The sequence below is a fragment of the Eptatretus burgeri genome, chromosome 13 (genome assembly GCF_056783735.1).
Source record: "Eptatretus burgeri isolate ZD-2024b chromosome 13, Ebu_testis_v1, whole genome shotgun sequence".
NCBI classification, from domain to species: Eukaryota; Metazoa; Chordata; class Myxini; order Myxiniformes; family Myxinidae; genus Eptatretus; species Eptatretus burgeri.
This window is the reverse complement of record NC_140973.1, coordinates 74,709,541-74,734,796: the sequence shown is the minus strand read 5'-3', so window position 1 is coordinate 74,734,796 and position 25,256 is coordinate 74,709,541. Positions and strand designations below refer to the sequence as shown.

The following is a 25,256-nucleotide window of genomic DNA, read 5'->3' as shown; positions in this document are numbered from 1 at the left end:
TCTAAATTATATACCAGGATTAAAATCTCGCCACGAATTGGAATATAAAATTACTACAGAAAAGCGCGCGAGCGTGGGAAAATTTTGGCGGGATTTTTCAAATTTAAATTAATTGGCGGCAAACGGGACTTCTGCACCATGGCGGATGTGCAGATGTTTGAGGAGGAAGGCCACGTGTCTGGCAGCGAGTCGTGGGAAGAGGGGAGAGACGGGGGTAGGGTTGGAACCTCCCCCATTCCGAGCGTGGACCGTGCTTCATTGCCCGTAATGGGGCCGGCAGTGCCGGAAACCGGTGCGATGACGATCCAGACACTGTTGGAACGTTTAATAGGGGACATGACGGCACAGAGGGCAGAAATGACGGCACAGGGGGCAGAAATGACAGATCAATTGGGGGTAATGGGGGTACAGTTGGGTGCACGGATTGATTTAATGAGGGATGAATTGGGGGAAAAGATGGAGAAAATGAAAACTGAGATGCAGGAGTGTGTGGATGTTAAATTGGGGGAAATACAAAGTAAATTCGAGGATAGATTGGAGGAAACAAAGGTAAAAATTACATTGGAGGGGGAAAATATAAGGAAAAAATTGGTAGATAAAATTGTTGCAACGAACATTCGGGTTGATAAAGTGGATGAAAGCCTGGAACGTCATCGTGCCTGTGTGGATGCTCGTATGCAGCTGCAAGTTGAAGAGTGGGGAGAGCTGAGGAAGCAAGGGATGAATTTGGCGGAGGAGGTAAAAGGATTGGAGGCTCGTTTGGACGAACAAGATAAAATTATGAGCCAAGATGAAGTCTTGGATAAAGGCCTGGTAGAGCCGTCTTTTGTAAGTAGAGTGTCCGGGTTGGTTGAGGAGCAGCTACAAACTCGCGACGGAGCCTTGGAGGAGGTTGTGCGGGCCCAGAAGATCCTGCGGGAAGAGGTGAATCGGTCCATTCAACGTTTGGAACAGGAGGCATAATTGACCCATGAGACCCTCACCACAAAACATCTTTGGCCACAGTGGGCTCCGAAATTGGATACGCAGCCACAAGGGTGTTTGATCCCTGGGCTGGATTTGGACAAGGGAGAAACTGAGAAGCGGGCCACCGTAAAAGTGATCCCCCTGGTAAATTTTGACGGGTCAGGGAGCGTTGAAGCTTTTCTGACGCAATTTGAGTGCATTTCCCGACTAAACGGGTGGAATGAGCGGGAACGTACAGGGAATTTGGTGGCAACATTGCGGGGACCAGCCGCAGACGTGTTAAGCGTGATCGCGGAGGGGATGTTGACCAGCTCCCAGGCGCTGAGCCGTCGGTTTGGGTTCGCGGCAAACTGTGATCTGGTGCGGGCTCAGCTCCAGCACCGCAGATTAAAGCCGGGTGAGACAGTGCAGGAGCTGGCACAGGACATTTACCAATCAGTCAGGATCGCGTATCGGGACCTTACAGTGGAGGCGTGGGACAGACTGGCACTCGAGAAATTTTTAGCTGCTCTTCTGGACCCTGAGGTCCGAGCGCTAGTGGAGCTACAGGATCCACCCACCGTTCACCGAGCGGCTGAGTGCGCGGCCAGGCTGGCCTCGAGGAGGCGGCCGGGTCGGGTGCCCGAGAGGCCATCGGTGACGGTCCGACAGGCGGAGATCCAGGATCAAGGAGAGGGGCTGGGAGAAATTGGCATTACCCAAATGTTTCAGGAAATTTGCCAGAAACTATCGAGTTTGATAAAGGGTAATCCGGTAGTTAGTGCGCCAAAGCGGCGGGGTCCAGCCCAGCCAATAGAGCAATTCGATTATGGCCGAGGGGGTCGGAACCGGAAGAGATATTTCACCGATACTCACGGGGGCCTTTTATGGGGAGTTGTTTCCGGTGCGGGCGAAGAGGACACATGCAACGATATTACCGGTACCCAGCAATGGAGGGGTCCTCCAATAGACTTTTAGACTCGGAGAGGGTGAATCCTCCTGCTGAACCGCCAGGTCTATCCGAGATGCCCTTACCTAGGTCGAGTCCAGAGATCACTGTCGGGGGTCAGAGAAACTAGATCGGCCGAGCATACAGGGCCATGCTTGGCTGGTGAGATTGTGGCGAAGTGCCCTCCCTTGGTGAAAATAGTGAATTGTGGGAAAATTGGTGTGGGGAATTTGCGGGTAAGGGTAAAGATAGAGGGAGAGTTTTGTGAAGCAGTGGTGGACACGGGTGCAAGTGATACTGTTATTAGCCTGCTAGTGTTGGACCAAAGTGTGGGAGGTTGGGACAAAATCGATAGACTAGCAGGACACAGTCTCCAACTAGCTACGGGAGCAACGACGCCGATAATGGGTCGTGGGGTTGTGAGGATGGAGTTGGGCAGCCTCGAGGTCGATGCGGTGGTGTGGGTGGCAGAAGTGTGTGACCGATGCCTTCTGGGGTTGAGTTTCCTTGTGGAACATGACTGCCAACTAGACCTGGGGCGAGGTCACATGTGGCTAGGGACTGAAAAGCTATGGTTGGAGGGACTGGGGGAAGTCGAGGAGGCGCAGGGGGCGCGACTGGAGATGTCGTGCACCGTGACCGTGGCCCCCAGGTCTGAGACCGTGGTGTTGGCCCGGATATCGGCAAGGACCAATCACGTGGGCCAGCTCAGGATGGTGGAGCCGTGGAGCTCGGGGGAAACTGCAGGATTGATGGTGGGTCGTACACTCGTGGATACACATCAGCCCATGGTAGTGGTTCGATTGCTCAACCTGTCTGACAGCCCTCACACAGTGAGGGGCGGAGCTGTTATAGCAAAGTGTAGCAGTTTTTTAGCAGTTAGCAGTGGAAAAACAAATTGGCCAGAGGGAGTAAGGGACATGGTAAACCGAGCAGAACAGGGGTTAACAGTGGACCAGGTAAGGTCATTGCACAATTTGGTTGGTGCTAATTTGGATGTATTCTCTCTCTCTCCCTTGGATTTTGGACGCACGAGTCTAGTCAGGCACCAAATTGACACTGGCGAGGCTCGACCTGTTCGACAGCCTGCACGACGTCTACTTCTTGCAAAGAGGGATGAGGCTGAAAAACAGGTGGAAAAGATGAAGGAGGCTGGAATTATTGAGCCCTCGGTAAGTCCTTGGGTGTCACCCATTGTGTTGGTGAGAAAGAAGGACGGGACCATTCGGTTCTGTGTGGATTATCGCCAACTCAATCAAGTGACGCTCAAAGACTCGTATCCCCTGCCACGTATTGATGATACACTCGATGCCATTTCCGGCTCAAAATGGTTCACTACATTGGATTTGAAGAGTGGCTACTGGCAGGTGGAAATGGACCGACAAGGGAGAGAGAAAACAGCATTTACCACAGGGAAGGGCCTCTGGCAGTTTGTCGTCATGCCTTTCGGATTGTGCAATGCCCCCGCCACATTTGAACGTCTGATGGAACGCGTTTTGATTGGGCTGCCATGGCAAACATGCCTGATCTATTTAGACGACGTTCTTGTCCACGCTCCCACATTTGAGCAGGCTGCCAAAAATTTGGTGGAGGTTTTCAGGCGATTGAGGGGGGCCGGGTTAAAACTGAACCCTGAGAAATGCGAAATTTTTAGGAAAGAGGTCGTTTATCTGGGTCACGTGGTGAATGAGAGTGGTGTGGCCACAGACCCAATGAAGGCAGTGGCAGTAAAAGAGTGGCCCACCCCCAGAAATGTAAGAGAGGTCAGAGGATTTTTGGGCCTCTGTTCTTACTATATGAAATTTGTGGAAAATTTTGCAAGTATTGCAAGACCATTGCACCAATTGACAGAGAAGGGAGCTAAATTTGTGTGGTCAGAAAACTGCACCAAAGCATTCAATCACCTAAAACAACGTCTGATGGAAGCCCCAGTTTTGGCGTATCCGGCCGAGACTGGCCAGTTCATCCTTGACACGGATGCTAGTCAGGGAGGATTGGGGGCGGTCCTGTCTCAAGTCCAACAAGGAGTCGAACGAGTGATTGCCTATTATAGTAGGGCTCTGTCAAAGCCCGAGCGAAATTATTGCGTCACTCGCAAAGAATTATTGGCCTTGCTGTCTGCAGTTGGACACTTTCATCCTTACCTGTACGGGAGGGAGTTTGTGATCCGGGTTGATCATGCCTCCTTGCAATGGCTTCTTCGGTTCAAGGAGCCGGAGGGCCAAATTGCAAGGTGGCTTGAGAAACTGCAGCAGTACAATTTTGTTGTGCAACATCGGCCCGGCAAAACACATGCCAACGCAGATGCTCTCTCTCGGCGACCTTGTTGGCAGCACCAATGCAAATTTTGTGAACATCAAGAGAATAGGGATTTGATTGGGCAGGAACAAATTGATGCATGCCTATGTGCCGCCCGAGTAACCCGTCGGACTCTGCCACAACCACCTCCCGAATTTGGTAGTGTCGATTGGAAAAAGGAACAGAAGGAGGACCCTGTTTTGGGCCACCTCTGTAATTGGCTAGAGGGTGGAAAACGACCTGCGTGGGAAGAAATTGCTTCGCTTGGGGCGCAGGTGAAGGCGTATTGGGCACAATGGCAGATGCTCCAGCTGAAGGATGGCATTTTGTACCCGGATGGCATTTTCTACCCGGAGTGGGAATTACCAACGAGTGGAAATGCTTCCTGGTTGTTGGTGGTACCTTCGAAATTGAGAGAACAGGTGATGGGGCTTGTACATGGAACACGAACGATGGGACACTTAGGTGTAACCAAAACACTCGCGAAATTGAGGCAGAGATTCTATTGGGTGAACTCGGGCAGCGACATCCAAAAATGGGTACGTTGGTGCGACCTCTGCCGGGGGAAGAAAACACCACCATGTGCACATAAGGCCCCCCTCCAAATTTATAATGTAGGAGCACCACTTGAGAGGGTAGCGGTTGATGTGGTCGGGCCCCTACCCACCACCCACCGAGGCAACAAGTATATTCTGGTGGCAATGGACTACTTTACCAGATGGCCGGAGGCCTATGCATTGCCCAATCAGGAAGCACGGCTGGTTGCCCAAGCACTAGTGGAAGGGTTCTTCACCCGTTTTGGAACTCCGAGGGAGCTGCACACAGACCAGGGCCGGAACTTCGAGTCCGAACTCCTACGTTCAGTGTGCGAGCTCCTCCAAATTCACAAGACTCGGACCACTCCTCTAAGGCCACAGCCGGATGGGATGGTGGAGAGGTTTAATAAAACTCTGCTTACCCAGTTAGCTCTCTTTACCTCCCAGAATCAGCAGGACTGGGACGAACATCTCCCCTTTGTCCTGATGGCATACAGGACTGCGCAGCATGAGGCCACGCGCTGCACCCCTGCCTTGCTGATGTTTGGTCGGGAGATGCGGGTCCCTGTTGATTTGTGGCTGGGCGTGACACCTGAAACCCCAACATGGACCTCGGCGGAGGGTTATGCTTCCAAAATGCGTAAGAGCATAGAGAAAGCTCATGACTTTGCGAGGGAGCGAATCGGTTTGGCTTCCTCGCGTGCTAAATTGAGGTATGACTCTCGGACACACGCCCCCCGATTCCTCCCTGGAGACCTCATTTGGCTCTTCCGGCCACAGAGGAGGAAGGGTGTGTGCCCGAAACTCACCCCCCCCCTGGAAGGGCCCCGGTGTGATACTCCGACAGGTAACCGATGTAGTTTTTAAAATCCAGATGGGCTGCCACGCACTCCCACAGATCGTCCATTGTGACCGATTGAGCTCTTACATGGGTCGGGATATTCCGGATTGGATAGAGCGTGTGAGGGGAAGATTGGCCGCTTCTGTGCGGGAGCTTGGGCCCGGGCAGCCTCCTGCCCCATGTGCTGAAGGTGGGAGTTTGTGAGTTCTGCTGGGTTTTAGAGTGACAATCGGGACAGTGGGTAATTGGAAACAAAGCGGGCACGAGTGGCTGTCCAATGGCTGGTGCGTGGATCGGGTGAGAAGTGCTGTGTGAGTTGTTTTAAGTGAAGAAGTGAAATGTATGGTGCACACATTGTTTTTTTTATTGGGCATGGTGTGGTAACAGGGAAGGTCATGGTCGGTGAAGTGTTAGAAATGCAGGTGTCACATGTAAGGCCGATGGGGTGGGGGAGTCATGTGGGTTTTGTGGGTGGGGATGATGTGCTTGTCCACAGGGATTGCTGAAGCTCACGGTGAGCGTGAATTGCGACCCCCTTCAAGGAGATTCACCCCTGGTGGCTAATGGTGACAGTGTCTGGAGGCAACTGGGAGAGGGTCTGGTTGGGCGACCAAGGCGGGTAGGACCTTGGCGACCCAGGAAGGCCAGAGGAGCCAGTGAGACCCCTTCCAGAGTGTTGTACGGGATTAGAGCTGATGGCTACCAGGGGGGAGGGAATCAAAGGGAGCGGGGTGGAGAAACGTCCGGGTTGGACTAAAGCTTACCTGTGGGCATGGTTGCACCTGAGATGCCCCCATCATCTTGTGGTAACCCACCCCACGGCCATGACGGGATTTAGCCTGCATGATTAAAATGAGGACCATGACCTAGAAATGTGATGATGACCATGGTGTGAGTGTTGTGAAGATGTATGAGTCCCACTCGATCCCGCACAACTTGACATGTGCAGCAAGGGCATGATGCCCGCATAATTTTGGGGCAAGCAAATTTGAAAATTGGCTCCCCAGGTAACGCTGGGTCTATTAGCATCCACGGGGGGAGTTTGCATTCAAAGGGTAATTAGGATGTTTAATTAGGTATGCCATGCTGTTCGAGTTTACCAGGATTTCGATGTAATAAGTAGCAATTCAGTGGTGATAAGTTGTCTAGTAAATGTTCAATTCTTCAAGGGGGAAATGATAAATGTCACGTAATTAGATAGGGATACGGGATAGGGTAAGTGTGTCTGCGTAAACCCCTTTTGGTATTCTCTGAAGACTGGCCGTGACGTCACAGGACAGTGCAGCGGATGGCTCCGCCCCGTGATCACGATTGTCGGAAGGCGATGGCGGTGGGCCAATAAACGGCTCGATTGAAGTGACGAGGACCAAGGATAAAAAGGTTCTGTTCGGGGTCGAAAAGGAAGAGGAAGAAGATTACAACCAAAAGATCGTGTTTTTTTGTTGGGGAGGGTTAGGGTGAGGGTTAGGATACGCGGGGAGCATCCTTGTTGTTGTGCTGATTCGATCGTGTTCTTGATCGTGTCTTGGAGCCTTGCTGAGCCTCGTGCCTCACCTTGGTTGGCTCTGGAGTTCTGCTGACTCGGAGTACGGGGTTGAACGGCGGGCGGACCTGCCTCCCTCTCCTGCTCGCAACTTGGCGCCAGAAATGGTTCCCTGGCGGCTGTGAGCGGACTTGGGCCAAGACCAGGAGGTCGACAGCACCACGGTTTCTCCTGCCCCCCCTGACGAGAGCAAGGCCAGCTCGTCCGACACCAATCCAGGGACTGTTGCGTCCACACCACGGTCCAGCCTGACCACCAGGAATAGCTACGTTGTGTGTGTGTGTGTGTGTGTGTGTGTGTGTGTGTGTGTGTGTGTGTGTGTGTGTGTGTGTGTGTGTGTGTGTGTGTGTGTGTGTGTGTGTGTGTGTGTGTGTGTGTGTGTGTGTGTGTGTGTGTGTACCTGGCGCCTTAGAGGGTTTGAGATTTGTATATACATTGGAATTGTCTGTTTTCCCCACGCCCGATCCCACACCATCCCGTCGAATTGCCCTGGATCCCTCTTCTTGCCGAGTCTTGTTATTTCTGGTTAGAGGAATAAACGTTATCAACTCAGTGAAAAGCGACTCATGCCACCTTCCTCGTCCCGTTTGCGGTAGAGCGATTAGAACCGCCATCTTTGGGTTATAAATAAATAAACCGCCTCCATCGTTTCGGCTCATTCTACGTTGGCGGGACTGTTTAAGTCCCGTAAACGTCACATTGGTGTCAGGAGTGGGATGTTCGAACTCCGCTAAATTATATACCAGGATAAAAAATCTCGCCACAAATTGGAATATAAAATTACTACAGAAAAGCGCGGGAAAATTTTGGCGGGATTTTTCAAATTGAAATTAATTGGCGGCAAACGGGACTTCTGCACCATGGCGGATGTGCAGATGTTTGAGGAGGAAGGCCACGTGTCTGGCAGCGAGTCATGGGAAGAGGGGAGAGACGGGGGTAGGGTTGGAACCTCCCCCATTCCGAGCGTGGACCGTGCTTCATTGCCCGTAATGGGGCCGGCAGTGCCGGAAACCGGTGCGATGACGATCCAGACACTGTTGGAACGTTTAATAGCGGACATGACGGCACAGAGGGCAGAAATGACGGCACAAATGGCAAAAATGACGGCACAGGGGGCAGAAATGACAGATCAATTGGGGGTAATGGGGGTACAGTTGGGTGCACGGATTGATTTAATGAGGGATGAATTGGGGGAAAAGATGTAGAAAATGAAAACTGAGATGCAGGAGTGTGTGGATGTTCAATTGGGGGAAATACAAAGTAAATTCGAGGATAGATTGGAGGAAACAAAGGTAGAAATTACATTGGAGGAGGAAAATATACGGAAAAAATTGGAAGATAAAATTGATGCAACGAACATTCGGGTTGATAAAGTGGAGGAAAGCCTGGAACGTCATCGTGTCTGTGTGGATGCTCGTATGCAGCTGCAAATAGAAGAGTGGGGAGAGCTGAGGAAGCAAGGGATGAATTTGGCGGAGGAGGTAAAAGGATTGGAGGCTCGTTTGGACGAACAAGATAAAATTATGAGCCAAGATGAAGTCTTGGATAAAGGCCTGGTAGAGCCGTCTTTTGTAAGTAGAGTGTCCGGGTTGGTTGAGGAGCAGCTACAAACTCGCGACGGAGCTTTGGAGGAGGTTGTGCGGGCCCAGAAGATCCTGCGGGAAGAGGTGAATCGGTCCATTCAACGTTTGGAACAGGAGGCAAAATTGACCCATGAGACCCTCACCACAAAACATCTTTGGCCACAGTGGGCTCCGAAATTGGATACGCAGCCACAAGGGTGTTTGATCCCTGGGCTGGATTCGGACAAGGGAGAAACTGAGAAGCGGGCCTCCGTAAAAGTGATCCCCCTGGTAAATTTTGACGGGTCAGGGAGCCTTGAAGCTTTTCTGACGCAATTTGAGTGCATTTCCCGACTAAACGGGTGGAATGAGCGGGAACGTACAGGGAATTTGGTGGCAACGTTGCGGGGACCAGCCGCAGATGTATTAAACGTGATCGCGGAGGGGATGTTGACCAGCTCCCACATTTGCGAGGCGTTGAGCAGTCGGTTTGGGTTTGCAGCGAACTGTGATCTGGTGCGGGCCCAGCTCCAGCACCGCAGATTAAAGCCGGGCGAGACAGTGCAAGAGCTGGCAGAGGACATTTACCAATCAGTCAGGATCGCGTATAGGGACCTTACAGTGGAGGCGTGGGACAGACTGGCACTCGAGAAATTTTTAGCTGCTCTTCCTGACCCTGAGGTCCGAGCGCTAGTGGAGCTACAGGATCTACCCACCGTTCACCGAGCGGCCGAGTGCGCGGCCAGGCTGGCCTCGTGGAGTCGGCCGGGTCGGGTGCCCGAGAGGCCATCGGTGACGATCCGACAGGCGGAGATCCAGGATCAGGGAGGGGGGCTGGGAGAAATTGGCATTACCCAAATGCTTCAGAGGATGAATCCTCCTGCTGAACCGCCAGGTCTATCCGAGATGCCCTTTCATAGGTCGGGTCCGGAAATCACTGTCGGGGGTCGGGGAGACTAGATCGGGCTGAGCATATAGGGCCATGCTCGGCTGCTGAGATTGTGGCAAAGTGCCTCCTTTGGTGAAAAAAAAATGAATTGTGGGAAAATTGGCATGGGTTTGTAAGTTCTGCTGGGTTTTAGAGTGACATTCGGGACAGTGGGTAATTGGTAACAAAGTGGGCACAAGTGACTGTCCAATGGCTGGTGCGTGGATCGGGTGAGAAGTGCTGTGTGAGTTGTTTTAAGTTAAGAAGTGAAATGTATGGTGCACACATTGACTTTTTATTGGGCATGGTGTGGTAACAGGGAAGGTCATGGTCGGTGAAGTGTTAGAAATGCAGGTGTCACATGTAAGGCCGATGGGGTGGGAGAGTCATGTGGGTTTTGTGGGTGGGGATGATGTGCTTGTCCGCAGGGATTGCTGAAGCTCACGGTGAGCGGGAATTGCGACCCCCTTCAAGGAGATTCACCCCTGGTGGCTAATGGTGACAGTGTCTGGAGGCTACTGGGAGAGGGTCTGGTTGGGCGACCAAGGCGGATAGGACCTTGGCGACCCAGGAAGGCCAGAGGAGCCAGTGAGACCCCTTCCAGTGTGTTGTACGGGATGAGAGCTGATGGCTACCAGGGGGGTGGGAATCAAAGGAAGCGGGGCAGAAAAACGTCCGGGTTGGACTAAAGCTTACCTGTGGGCATGGTTGCACCTGAGATGCCCCCATCATCTTGTGGTAACCCACCCCACGGCCACGACGGGATTCAGCCTGCATGATTAAAATGAGGACCATGACCTAGAAATGTGATGATGACCATGGTGTGAGTGTTGTGAAGATGTATGAGTCCCACTCGATCCCGCACAACTTGACATGTGCAGCAAGGGCATGATGTCCGCATAATTTTGGGGCAAGCAAATTTGAAAATTGGCTCCCCAAAAACGCTGGGTCTATTAGCATCCACTGGGGGACACGGTCAAGTGTAAATATCCTGTGAATAGTGTCGTTAAGCTTTGAGTAGGAATGTAAAGTATAAGTGTTGTGTTTTTTGTGGAACCTTTTGTTTCCCCTCTCCAGATCACTGGAAGAGTGTTGGGCAAGAGCGATGATCCAGAGGATGGAGTGCAACTTCGCTCAGTGCTCTCAAGTGATAAAATAAAAAAAAATAAAAAATGAATGATTGTTTAGGCGAGGATAAGGCCATAAGGGGGTAGTACATTAAGCAGGACAGGTAAGTTAGCTGCGACTCGCTGCCCATTGCCCCTCCTACTTTATTTTGTTAGGTTAAATAGGTGTGAGTCAATAAGTGTTAAGGCTGGTACGGTAGCGCCTGTGATATACCTTGCAGGAGCTGCGGTACCAGAGGAGGGGGCAGTGTTACGTTTGAGGGGGGGGTATGCATTCAAAGGGTAATTAGGATGTTTAATTAGGTATGCCATGCTGTTCGAGTGTACCAGGATCTCGATGTAATAAGTAGCAATTCAGTGGTGATAAGTTGTCTAGTAAATGTCCATTTCTTCAAGGGGGAAATGATAATTGTCACGTAATTAGATAGGGATACGGGATAGGGTAAGTGTGTCTGTGTAAACCCCTTTTAGTATTCTCTGGAGGATTGCAGTGACATCACAGGACAGTGCTGCGGATGGCTCCGCCCCGTGATCACGATTGGCGGAAGGCGACGGCGGAGGGCCAATAAACGGCTCGATTGGAAGTGACGAGGGGGGGAGGATAAAAAGGTTCTGTTCGGGGTCAAAAAGGAAGAGGAAGAATATCGGTACCGAAACGCTGTTTTGATGGAGGCTGTTGTGCTGGGAGCGTGCTTGTTGTTGCGCTGATTCGGCCCTGGTTTCATCGTGTCTTGTAGCCTTGCTGAGCCTCGTGCCTCACCTTGGTTGGCTCTGGGGTTCTGCTGGCTCGGAGTACGGGGTCGAACGGCGGGCGGACCTAACTCCCTCTCTCCTGCTCACAATTTGGTGCCAGAACTGGTTCCCTAGCTGCTGTGAGCGGAATTGGGCCAAGATCAGGAGGTCGACAGCACCACAGTTTCTCCTGCCCCCCTGACGAGAGCAAGGCCAGCTCGTCCGACGCCAATCCAGGGACTGTTGCGTCCACACCACGGTCCAGCCTGACCACCAGGAATAGCTACGTTTTGTGTGTGTGTGTGTGTGTGTGTGTGTGTGTGTGTGTGTGTGTGTGTGTGTGTGTGTGTGTGTGTGTGTGTGTGTGTGTGTGTGTGTGTGTGTGTGTGTGTGTGTGTGTGTGTGTGTACCTGGCGCCTTAGAGGGTTTGAGATTTGTATATTCATTGGAATTGTCTGTGTTTTCCCCACGCCCGATCCCACACCATCCCGTCAAATTGCCCTGGATCCCTCTTCTTGCCGAGTCTTGTTATTTCTGGGAATAATAAAAACAAATAAACGTTATCAACTCAGTGAAAAGCGACTCGTGCCACCTTCCTCGTCCCGTTTGTGGGCGAGCGATTAGAACCGCCATCTTTGGGTTATAAATAAATAAACCGCCTCCATCGTTTCCGCTCATTCTACGTTGGCGGGACTGTTTAAGTCCCGTAAACGTCACAATATATATATATATATATATATATATATATATATATATATATATATATATATATATATATATATATATATATATATATATATATATATATATATATATATATATATACACTGTTGTAGATTTCCACCCGCGGGCGTGCGAACGACCGCGTTTAACCGAATCGCGGCCGTACGCCCACCAGACGAACAATCCAGTCGCGGCTTTCCGGAGCAACGCCGAAAACCAGCCACGGGTGTGTTCTTAACCACACCACAACCTTGTCCGCACTCTACCCGCGCTACAGGGTCCGATTGCCAATTCTTCGATTTTCCTAATTATTCGCGCGGGTAGATTACCGAGAGATTGTACCTCAACGGGACCGCTTGGAAACGAGCCGCTTTAGCAGCTCGTTTCCTTTTGGGATAACCGAGCGGTGTATTATCGCGCAGTCCCGTTGGACCCGATCACTTTACCGGCTATTAAAACCGACTATATTCCGAGAGCAAGATGGCAGCTCAATTAAGGAAAAGAAGTGACGAGCAGGTTCACATTTAAAGAAGCACATATATTTCCACACGTATACAGTGATGCAGTCATGCAATGAATGGGGGGAGCACGCATGCAATTATACAGCCAAACAAAAGCAATGTAAAGGAGCTACGACTGTTTATTTATTCTTGAGTCACTTATACACAGTTCTACTTAATGGACTCGGTGCCACAACTTTCATACAAAGAAAAGCAAGGAAAAACCCCCTCAAAGACAAGGGGGTAGACTGGACCTCTCGGGGTCTTTATGACATGGAGCTTTGAGTACGGAAGGAGCTCCAAGAGGCCGCGCAGGTTACCTTCACCTCGCTGGGGCGACCCGCGACGTTCCGTCCCCACGGCCGCTAGCGTAACCGCGGCTCGGCCGCGGTCTGGTGATTCGGGCCCCAGCCGGCAACGCCCGAGAGGAACGAACGGGTCTTTGCTCTTTCTGAGTTGATGCTCTCTTTAAGAACCCGTCCGTCCATCAGCGATGATCTGGTTGCTGGTTGGCGAGCTCTCTCCGGCTCTCTCCACGTCCCGCACACGAACACGCAGCTCTGCGTGGCACAGCAGGCTTGGCCGTGCTCCCCACTCGCGTCTCCTCTGCTCCCCTCAGCTTCTCCACCGACTGCAGGCTTCAGGCTCAAGGCGCTCTCAACCCCGACAGACACTCCACAGACTCCCCACGCTTGGCGCTCCGCTCGCCCTTTTATAGGGCCCGAGAGACGAGGTTTGGCCTTCGATCCCTCACCTCTGATCTCTGACCCCCCCCCCCCCCCCGCTGGCTCCGCGCCTTTCGATATCCTGATCCGATTCTCGGACGAAGCTTGCACAGAGCGGACGTGCGCGAAGATAGCGACCCTGCGCGGCGAGCGGACGTGCGCGAAATCATCGACTTGCGCGGCGAGGAAACCCCGGCGTCCGCCTGCAGCGCCGCCGTTCGATGCGGACTCGCCGTGGCTGGCGCCAAGATGGCGTCGTTTCGGAAATGAAGGTGCGGCGACGTTGTTCGTGTTGATTTATCGGGGGCGATGTGTTTTAGGAGATGGTGAGGAGATGTCGTTGTTGTGCAGGCGGTGTGGAGAGGGTGGTTGGTGGTTGGCATTGTGGAGGAGGTGGTTGGTGGTTGGCGTGGTAGAGAAGGTGGTTGGTAGTTGGCGTTGTGGTTGGTCCAAAATAACGATAGTAAAAGAAAAATGGCTACCTCAAAGATCACAGACCGGGCGACACGAATAATTCCCATTGGACAACAGTGGGGAAATCTATCTGAACACAGACTTATCGGCATAACTGATCTAAGGACCTACATGGTGCTCTGCGAATTTCCACAGCCGTAACAATACATATGTATACATGTATGTATGTATGTATGTATGTATGTATGTATGTATGTATGTATGTATATATATATATATATATATATATATATATATATATATATATATATATATATATATATATATATATCTTCTTCTTCTTCTTTCGGCTGCTCCCGTTAGGGGTCGCCACAGCGGATCATCCGTATGATCCGCTTAGTGATTTGGCACATGTTTTACGCCGGATGCCCTTCCTGACACAACCCTGGTCGCCTATTACGACACAGGGATATGGTACACCTATTTTAACCGGGGTATACACCGGCCCAGTATACTGGTACTCATTTCGCCGACCTCGGAAGGATGACAGGCTGAGTCAACCCCCTGGTGTATTAATTCAGTGGCCCAACAGGGCTTGAACTCAGGACCTTTTGGATCCCAAGCCGCTGCCCTAACCACTGCGCCAACACCAGGCTGTTGCTCTGGATAATTCCGTGAGCTGGCGGGTCGCTGAATATATATTTATATTCAAATATATATATATTTGTATATAAACATATATATTGTTGTGGGCCGGTGGTCGGTGGCGAGAAGAGAAGGGGAGGTTACGCCGTCTCCCACCAGACTCCCCGGAATTGTAGGCCGTTGCTCTGGATAATTCCGTGAGCTGGCGGGTCGCTGAACCGACCGTGGACGCCAATATCTCAACCGCATAGCGTAGGGTATATTTGTCTCAAACCAATTTACCTAATTAACTACGTGATTTCGACGACCGGGGAAACCACACCCTGGGCACGTCTTGCTTGAACCGGGTCACTCTACCGACTACGGTAGAGTTCCAACTACCGACTACCAACCCTGGTTCGGGTGCAGCCGAGCGGAAACTGCCAAAGCTGTGCCGGCTATGATAGACCGATTACCGGGGATGAAACCCCACTTATACTCAGACCCGGACCATGCTGGACCAATGTAAGAAGGGACAGAAACGGACTGGGAACATTTCTAATAAATTTATTAACAGTAAAATAAAGACAAAGGCAAGACTTGACGCGAATATGCAAGCAGGGAAATATTTACAATAAGCAAAAGCACTTAAACAATTCTACTTATAGACGGGCCCACACGCAGACACACACACAAAAAGAAAAGAAACCCCTCCACCATTACATTTCATTACAACCCCCAACAAAGCCTCAGGAACATTTCTTTTGTGTAGTGCCCATTCGATGACTTTCCTGGGGACTCTGTCAAATGCCTTTTCCAGGTCCACAAAAGACATGAATAATTTCTTTTTTTTTTCTTGATAGCACTCCTACATGTGCCTGACTATGAAGATCGCATCAACCGTACCTTTTCCTGGCATGAAACCATATTGCATCTCATCAATCTTCACCAACTCCCTGAGCCGTTTCTCTAACACTCTTTCCACAAGTTTCATTCCATGTTCCAGTAGTTTCACTCTACGATACGATCCTCATTCCATGACACTCCCTTTACCTTTGTAGATGGGTACCAAGGTGCTTTGTTTCCAATCCTCTGACATGCTCTTACCTTGCATTATCTCATTTGCAACCTGATGTAATACTTCTAATCCATGAGGAGACGATGTAAAATGCTCCTTCGTAATGCTTGATGGACCACCTGCTTTTCCATTCTTCATGCTTTCCAAAGCTTTCTTTATTTTTTTCCTTTGAGATTTCTTTCACTGGGCCCTCCGTTCTTTCAGCTTCCATGAAACCATCCCACTGATTTTCCTGATTCATGATAGATTCCATATGCTCTTTCCAGATTCTTCTTCTATCTTCATCAACAAAGAAAATCCTTCCATTTTTATCCTTTATACAGTTGCTTTCAGTGATGTCACGAGATTCCCTCTTCATTATCTTCAGTTTCTGAAAAATTCCTTGTCTGTTCATCTGCAACTGTTCCAGCTCCTTTCTTCATGGCTTCTGCCACCGCTTTCTTCACCTTCTTATCTCTCTTGTATCTTGCTTTGTTTTCTTCCGTGTTCTATTTCTGCATCTTCTTGAAGCTTTCTTTCTTTCTTTCTTTCGATGGCCACCTTCACCTCTTCGTTCCACCACCACGTTTCACAACGACGTGGTTTTCCTTTACTAACACCACAAACTTCATTTGCTGCTTGTTGAGCACAATTCCTGTTCTTTGTCCAGATAGCTCCATCTTCTTCCTTTTCCTTCCAGAGAATATCCATCCTTTCAGCAAATTTTCTTTTTTACTTCTCCATCTTTCAGCTTCCAGGTCTTTGTACACTTACTCTGTTGCTGTTTCTTTTTCTTCACCTCATTTATTTTGTCCACATCCATAACCACCAAGCTGTGCTGGAGTTCACCAGGAATAACTTTCACATTTCGAATTTTCTTTCTCCAACTTTTTCCTACCAACATAAAATCGATCTCTGTTTCTGCTCCACCGGACCTAAATGTTGCCTTTTTCTCATTCTTGAACCAACTGTTCATGTCAACCAGATCCACCTCCGTGCAAAATTCTAATAAACTTCTTGCACTTTAGCACTTTAACTGTACTGTACACCACTTACCGTAGCAGATAGCTTTGGCTTACCGCAGCACAAAAACGGTGAACATATTGGGTGGTCGCAAGACTACCCTTATTCTCAGATTTTCCATCTGTATGTTTGTTTGTTTGTAATGGACAGCTCTGGAGGCCATAGGAGTCAACCGATTTTGATGAAACATGATAGGTGGGTTCATACCAGGATCGAGTTCTATGCTTTTGAGCACCGTTGCTATGGATGCCACCGTTGCCTAGCAACGGGACTTTGAAATTTTTGAAAAATCCTAAAAAAATTATTTTTTCAAAAATCAAAAATCGGCTTCCAGGCTTTTATGCGCACTATAATCAACCTCTTTGTCAAAAAATTTCAGCCCGATCCGTCAAAAACTATGACTAGTATGCAATTATGTAGCGACCACCCATGTCGCCTTCCGGCTTGTTATTTATTTAGTTTGGTTCAAATTGTGCGTGGAGTCAGGCCAGCTGTGCAGTGAGCCAATGAGTGCAAGATACAGCTCGACCAATTAGGTGTGCTGGCCTTTGGCCATGTTATATGTCACGTGAATTTGTTAACCAATGAGATTGCATATAAATGAAAAAAAAACAAACAGAAAAGTGATCTTTAAAGGCTTGGGTGATGGATAAAAATACCCGAAGGACAATCCCCAGTTCAGACTTGGACTGTGTGCCAAATTTGGTGGTTGTCGGTGCAGTCAGTGGTCCTTGCAAATAACGCGAACAAACAAACAAACAAACAGACAGACAGACATCCGATGAATCTTATTATATATCACACATAAACTCCCCCCACCCCCTCCAACTTGTTTTTCCATGCGTGCTCTCTTCTTTTTTTCTCCCTCCGCTTATTCCTATATTTTATGGCCGGGCGTAGTGGCGTGCGCCTGTAATCCGGCTACTCGGAGGCTTGGGTTGGAGGATCGCTTGAGGACGGGGGCTCTGCACTGGGCAGGGTGGAGAGCAGCCTGGAATCATGGCGAAACCCAAATCCTGATCCCTGTGTCGTAAGAGGCGACCAGGGTTGCGTCAGGAAGGGCATCCGGCGTAAAACCTGTGCCAAATCAGTGTGCGGATCATAACGGATGATCCGCTGTGGCGACCCCTAACGGGAGCAGCCGAAAGATGAACAACAACTTATTCCTATATTTTCCAAAATATTTCCTTTCATCCCATTCCCTGTCCCTTCCGATTTTAAATTTAATCATCCCCCTTTTTCAATGCGTACGTAATAAATAGACGCCACAGAAATGACACGTGCAGAAATGAGTTGGGCCTTAATTTTCACCGTATTGCTCCTGACAGGAGGAACAAATGTGACCTTTGCTTGTTTGAAACTTTCGTCACAAAAATTGAGTTGTATCATAGCGATAAGTTTAGCTCAGATGATGACTTCAAATTCTGAGTATTATTATTATTATTATTATTATTTTAATCATCATCATCATCATTCTTTTGTGGTTATATAAGAAGCTCGACCCGAATCGGCACCAGAAACGAATACGGCATTCCCGAAGCACAAACAAACAAACAACACATTACGGTATGGTACGTTCAGTTGGGTGGATAAAATGCATGCTCGGATGACTCACGCCTAAAGGAGGTCCTCGGCCCAGCTGGACCGGCTGAGCGAGACACAGTGCTTCTGAGGGTGCTGCTGGACCACGCACCGCACGGAGCTGAACCAAAGCCATGTCCTCCTCCAAAACCAATTTGTTTATCCCTCGTTTACCTCAGATTGCCTCCAATCACGCACTTCCTTATTCTTCTCCACCCCTCCCTATTAGCTCCAGTGTGTAAACGCCTTTTTCTCTTTCTTCATCGTTTTTTTTTTTATTTCATCGCATTAAATCATTAACTCCTGTTGTTATCAGTCATACGATGGAGATATATTGGTATTAATACAACTTTTTGACTTATACACCGCCCGAAATATTGCAGCAAAATATTTGCCTTTTTCTCTCGACTTAGTCTCGTTTCTCTGAAGAGAAAGATATTGTGCATATTGTACTCAAGTGATCCCCCCCCCCCCACTTGGGGAAGATATTTCAACGCCATGATCCACTGATTACCGAAACAGACCCTATAATGGAAGACCGTGCGGTGGTGGAAACGAGCCACAGCCTTGCTTGATTGACAGATGTGTTGGTGGTGTCGTGAGTTTTGAATCCAGTGACAGAGATCTCCACTGACCATTATCATGGACTCCGACTCAGAAGGAACACTCTGCGATGGTCATGTGGATTTTCGCAATTCACATTTATAATGACATTTAATGGCACCACCGGTCCTGGGAACCAGGATCAGCGAGCTGTTTCTGCCATTATGGATACTTTCAGTTTCAGCAGTGGGACAAACTGGTCATCGTCAAACCAAGCCAAGACAAAATAAGAAAAAGAAAAAAAGGAGTCGAACTAACCGGGAGGCGACGATGGTTCGCGGACATTATTGAGGAAGCCCTCCCGTAAAAACCTATCTCTTCCGTCAAAATTGACCAAATCAAATCGGATTTTTTATATGTTGTACTTATGGACATTACGCACAGCTTCTAGGAAATGAAATTGCGAGAAAAAAAAAATCGAGAAAAAATAAATAAATCGTTCAAGTGGGCGTGGCTCCGCCCACAAGGGGCGTGGGACGCCCCTCATACAAAAAGACACAACTAGACCATGATATCTCGCTTGTGTCCAAGCTTCATCAAGATCACATCTAACATCACAGAGCTATGGTCTGGAGAGAGTCACAGACAGACAGACAGACAGACAGACTCCAAAACGTAGGGACTAAATAAGAACAGAGTTCAATTTGTTCGACCACTTTATTAGCGTGGAACGACAATAATCAAACAAGTATTGAACAGGTTGAAACACCCACAACATCCCTGGCTCCGGCTCAGGCTGCGCATGCGCACTGGCACAGGGGACCGTCGATATGTAGAAGTACCGTAAAGTACAATGTTCTCTATCTCCCTCCGAGTCTTTATTATGTTAATAGATAAAGGCTGAGAAAATATTAAGTTTAATGAATGAACAAAAGTTTATATCGCCCATCGTGTGACTATTCCATGGAGTAGTCCTTGTGCCAGGCAGGCACGCTGGTCGCTCTGGTGGATCGGCGTTGACCTATTGCTGGTGCTGGTGGTGTCACATCGGGCCCCAGTGGGGATGGGGCTCTCGGGGTTTCAGGGGCCGATGGTGGCGTCTGAAGGATCGCGCGCCTCGGTGTTCCTCGTCCTGGTGCTGCTGGCGTGTCTGAAACGGGTGTGGTCTTGCGCCGGGGTGTGCATACTGACGTCAGTGCCGGCGTGGGCCCCGTTGGCGTCGCAGATGTCACGGGTTCGCTGTCGAGGTCAGGCAGTTGCGGTGTTACAACGGGTGCAGGTACAGTGATTCGGGTTGCTAGATCATCATAGATAGACCGGGGTGGCAGCTGGTCATTGCGAACTGGGCTAAACTTGCGCAGGAATTTCCTGTTCCGAAGTGTGACTCTGCCCGAGCCATCGATCTTGATCACGTATTGGTCGTGTTGGCATACCTCCACGATACTGCCTGTCTTGTCCCATTTTTTTGGGTGGAATCCTGTCTGGTTCTGTACGCGGACTTGGTCCCCTACAGCAAGTGGCGGAAGGCGTTTGGTGTGTTCTGCCCAGGTGTCGGCTGTGCGGATATGACGTTTGCGGAGGGCCTCCTCCCTCGCTTTCAGGGTCTCATGCCAAGTGTCGTGCGGTCTGTACTTCCCGGGGATAATTGGGATGAAATCGCGTATCGGGCGGCCGAAGACACACATTGCCGGGGAGATCTTCGTGTCAGGGTCAGGCGTGTTACGATATTGTAGTATCGCTCTCTGCACTGCGTCAGTGTCAAGTTCTCCCTGCGGGCTGGTGTTGTCCGTGATAAGTCGTTTCATTGTCTTAACTCCAATCTCCGCGCGACAGTTGCTGTGAGGGAAGGCCACCGATGACAAGCGGTGGTGTACGCCCCATCTGTGCAGGAATGACCTGGTCTCGGTGGAGGTGAACTCCGGTCCCCCATCCGACGCGAGCTCTTCTGGTGTCCCGTACGTCACGAAGGCGCGACGTAAGTGGTTTATGAGTCCGGCGGCGCCACCCGTCGACTTTGAGATGATCGGCCAGTTCGAGTATCTGTCCACTGTCACAAGGTAGTGTGCACCCCTGTGTACAAAGAAGTCCGAGCACACTGCCTGAAAGGGGTAAACGACCGGAATAGGTGGAGTTGGTGGCGCTCCAGGCTGTGATGGTGCCATCCGGTGGCAGTGTTCACAGTTTTTCCGAGTGGCGCTGATGTCGGCCGACATGCCTGGCCAGAACATAGAGGATTCTGCGCGGGCGGTCATCATTGATACGCCCTGGTGGGCAGCGTGTAGGGCGCTCAGCACATCGCCGCGGAGTGAGGGTGGTATGACTACTCGGTCCTTGTATAGGATCACTCCATCTGTCGATGTAATGTTCTCGCGGTACTGGTGATAGTTGCGAATTGTCTCTGGCATCTCGATTTTTGAGTCGGGGATGCCGTTCATTGTCATTCCCTCCAATATGTGCATATCGCCATCGCTGCTGGTGGCTTCCCTGACGCGATCCCATGTTACTGATCGCAATGATTCGAGGCCCGCGGCACACCATGCCAGGTTGTCCTCCTCGACGTCGTCGTCATACTCTGGCTCAGTTTGGCGTAGGAGGGACAGGACGTCGGTGTGCGTGCTTGGTTGGAGGTGGGTCGCTATGGTGGCATTGTCATCTGGAAGGTTCATGAGTGGAGGTCGCGTGGTGCCAACTGGCCTGCGCGACATGGCATCTGCCGCCTTGTTCTTCATTCCCGGGATATGTATGATGCGGAAGCGATAACGCAGGGTCTTCTCCTTGAGGTTCCTGAGGCGGGGGTTGGGTATGTCGTCAAGTGCTCTGTCCGAAAGGAGTTTCAGCAGTGGTTTGTGGTCTACCGCAACGATCAGGTTCTCGCAGCCCAGTACGAAGTAGCGCGCTTTGTCCAAGGCGTCCGCGACTGCGAGAGCCTCGCCCTCTATGGGCGCGTATCTGGATTCTGCCGCGTGTGTAAATCTGCTGCCGACCAGGGTTATTTTCCATCCATCAGTGCAGCAGAATGGTCTAACTGGCACGCATCGGCAGTGCTTTTGAAGCAACCAGAATCCGATTCCCTCCTTCGACCAGTCCGTGGCGATGCATGTTGGCTTAGTTTTGTCAAATATGCGGACACCGTGTTCGATTTCTTGTACGATCACGTCTTTCGACTCGCGGAATATGTCCTCTAACTCCATGGACCACTGGAAGCGTTCTCCACTTTTCAGGAGCTTCCGGAATGGCTGCATTCGTTCGGCCATACTAAAGGCGTATGCCACCTGGTTGACAAGCCCGAACCACGATCTGACGTCGGTGATGTTACGCGGTTGTGGGAAATCGTGGATTGCTTCCAGGTAGCGGCTGCACGGTCGCACGTCGGTCATGGTGATGGTGAAGCCCGCGAAGTCCACCGTGGGTGCGCTGAAGACAAACTTCTCCGGGTTGAGGATGATTCCATTCCGGCCGCATATATCCAGCCATTGGACCGCCTGGAAGTAGCTCCCCTCAATCGTGTCTGACCATAGTAGCGTGTCATCTACGCACTTGGTCTTGTTACCAATGTCCGCGACGATCTCATCGTATCGTCGTGAGTAACCGTCCCCGATGCCATATACCCTTGTGGGGCAGATAGGTACCGGTAGCGCCCCATGGAGTGATGAAGGTCGTCTTGTGGCGGTCGTCCTCGTGTAGGCGGACGCTATGGTAACCGTTCCATGCGTCGAATACTGTCTTGCGCTTCCCGTTAGGTACGCGTCTCGCCTGGTGGAACGGGGATTGGGTGTGGTGGGTCTCGCGGAACGCATGCTTGTTCAAGGCCTGAAAGTCGACGGTGCATCGCGGCTTGCCATTCTTTTTCGCGCAAATTACCATGCGGTGACACCATGTCACCGGCGTGCCGACGGGTACTTCCTCCAACACGCCGAGCCGAACGTCCTGGTCGAGGCCTGCTTTTACCTCATCTTGCCAATGTATGGCCACGGAGATGGGAGTGTGATGGGCAACCGGTGTCGCGTTCTCACTGAGCATAAGACGTAGTGGCGGGCCGGTCATTCTCGGTAGTGGCTGGTGTGGGCACGTGTTGAATGTGCTCTGAGCATACATCCTGAGTAAATGTGACTGTAGTGCCTCTCTGTTGGCCTCGGTCGCTGGCATGGGGAGTGCGGTCGGCTTGGTCGGCGGCTCCGCGCGTCGCGGGCAGTCGCACAATTCCGAGGTCGTCAGATTCACCTCTCCGAGTGTCGGGAATCTGTCCGAGATCATTCCCAGGTCCATGCAGGCCGCGCGGGAGAGGAATATGCGGTCTGAAGAGTCCGTCACATACGCGATTTGGCGCGTCTCCAATCTCCGAGCGTCGTCACTGTTACCGGCGAATCTGACTACCACGGCTCCGAGGATACGAATTCCTCTGTTGTTTGCGGCCTTCATGGTCATGGATACAGGTATGAGGTCCTCGGTACTCAGGCCCATTTGTTGGACGACTTTAATGCCGATCAGGCAGCTCTGGCACCCCGTGTCTGCCATAGCGGGTAGGGTTACCGCGCGGGTGTGTTTCAGGAGGTTAAAACCCAGCGCTTTGTAATCCTCGCGCTTGTTGGTGAGAGTGAGGTTGACGTATGGCTGCGGGTCGGATATGCGTTTCATCCACTTATCGCACATATCATCGTACAGGTGGTGAGCGAGGGGAAGCGTGCGCATTTCGTCCTCTGTGCTGGCCATGGTGACCGTGCATAGCTCGACGAAGGCTGCCGTCTGCTCGTCGTACATCCCGTCGGTCTCCTTAGATGGGGGTCTTGCCGATCGGCCGCCCAGGCACGCCTTGTCGAGGTGATTCTGGCGGTCACACTTCCGGCACTTTTTACCGTATCCGGGGCACTCGGCGCGTCTGGCGCGCCATTGAGGCGTTTTGCCGTGGCCCACCTCGCCGCAGTAGATGCATACTCCTTCGGGCTTGGCCTTCCGTTTTTCCGGCCTGGCTCCTACTCTGGCGCGGACGTCCTGTCGCTTTCCCCGCCGATACGAACTACTAATCCCGTCCGTGCTCTGAGTGTCAAGCAGGCGCGATGCCGAGCGTTTTCCAGACTCTTTGGCCTCGATATACTCTATCATGTCCTTTAATGGCATGTCCTGGTTCTTCTCACCGAGTAGGTCAAGTTGTATTGCTTGGTCCGCGATGCCACGGGCAACCACGTTGCGCAATATCTCTTCGGTGAAGTCGTTGACCTGATCGCACCCCGCCTTGGTGCACTTCATTTCATACTTGCACGTGTCCGCCTGCCCCTTGATGCGGGCGTGGAACGACCGGACGGGCTCCTCGTGTCCCTGCCGCATGTTAGACAGGGCCACTCGAGCTACCATCGTGTTCTCCGTCCGGACGGCGAGCGCCTTCATGGCGGCGAGGACGTCTTCTTCATCGCTGCCCACGAGGCTCCGACCCGCCGCGCGAGTGAGGTCCTTTCTCAGCTCCTCCTCACAGCACTCCAGTAGCTGCGCGACTATGTCAGGTCCGACAAGCTTAGTACCTGTTTTGTATTCGCCCCAGCGGGTTATGAAGTACGACCAGGCCTCGCCCGTTCCGGCCAGTGCTATGGAGGGACGCTTGAGTTTCTCCATCTTGGCATTCGAGCTCGCCGCCCTGGGGGCGGCGACGTGCACAGTGGCGTGTATACTCAACATGGCGGCCACCACTGCCGCCTCTGCGTGTGTTGCCATATAGTCACAACCCTCGATCGGGCACTCTGCTTCCACCGGCGCCATAGGAACAGTTATTCTGGAGTAAACGTTCTATTTTCGGTGATGCACACGTGTGTACAGTGTCCTGGGGGCGAAGATTGGGTACAGGACCCGAGAAATCCAAACTCACTGTCGATGTTCTCGTGGTCCGTTTTCACCCAGTCGTGTCCTCCTCAGCACCGACGATCTTTACTCGACTGCATCAAGTTGTTTGATTATAAATAAGAACAGAGTTCAATTTGTTCGACCACTTTATTAGCGTGGAACGACAATAATCAAACAAGTATTGAACAGGTTGAAACACCCACAACATCCCTGGCTCCGGGTCAGGCTGCGCATGCGCACTGGCACAGGGGACCGTCGATATGTAGAATTACCGTAAAGTACAATGTTCTCTAGGGACCTGTTAAAGCCCGTCAGTCATGTGAGACACATTTCTAGCGGGAAGGGACATCAGGATGAACTGGCGGCAAAGGGGGAGCGGGACGTGGGTACGGGGGAGGGGGGGGGGGTAAAAGCACTATGTACAGGGTAAATTTGGAAAATATGACGACTGATTGGTTTGTCAGTGAAGCGACGGATACGATCTGCTAGTCCTACTATAAATAAGACGTGTGTCGTTTGTTGTTTTCTCCATTTGTGGGTTTGAGTAGGTGGAACGAAGTCCTCCCAGGGTTCAAAGTATCCACCTCCACCTCGGTAAGGGGTCACAGTTCATGGACCAAGTTGTTCATCTTTGTTGTTCTCAGAGTTTTGTTCTGAGGGCTCTTTTCAGGATCGTCCCCGAACCCCGGACTACCTCCAATTGTAGTTCGTTTGTGGTGATATTCCCAGGGATGGTTTTTAAAATATCAGTGATGTTCTTTTTTTATTACTCCTGT

The 25,256-nt window shown here is 50.9% G+C and overlaps 1 protein-coding gene across 3 annotated transcripts in view; it reads right to left on the bottom strand.

The window, feature by feature from the left end:
- The window catches only part of APLF (aprataxin and PNKP like factor), a 54,790-nt gene extending 35,697 nt beyond the window's left edge, over positions 1-19,093 (bottom strand). For 2 of the 3 annotated variants that reach the window (XM_085853081.1, XM_085853082.1), the window contains exon 1: positions 18,143-18,346. In XM_085853081.1, the coding sequence (XP_085709207.1) occupies positions 18,143-18,244 (102 nt within the window). In that variant the 5' untranslated portion in view covers positions 18,245-18,346. Of the gene's footprint in view, positions 1-18,142; positions 18,347-18,969 lie in introns of those variants that run through there. The other variant, XM_085853080.1, reaches the window with a different exon arrangement.
- Positions 19,094-25,256: the final 6,163 nt, after the last annotated feature.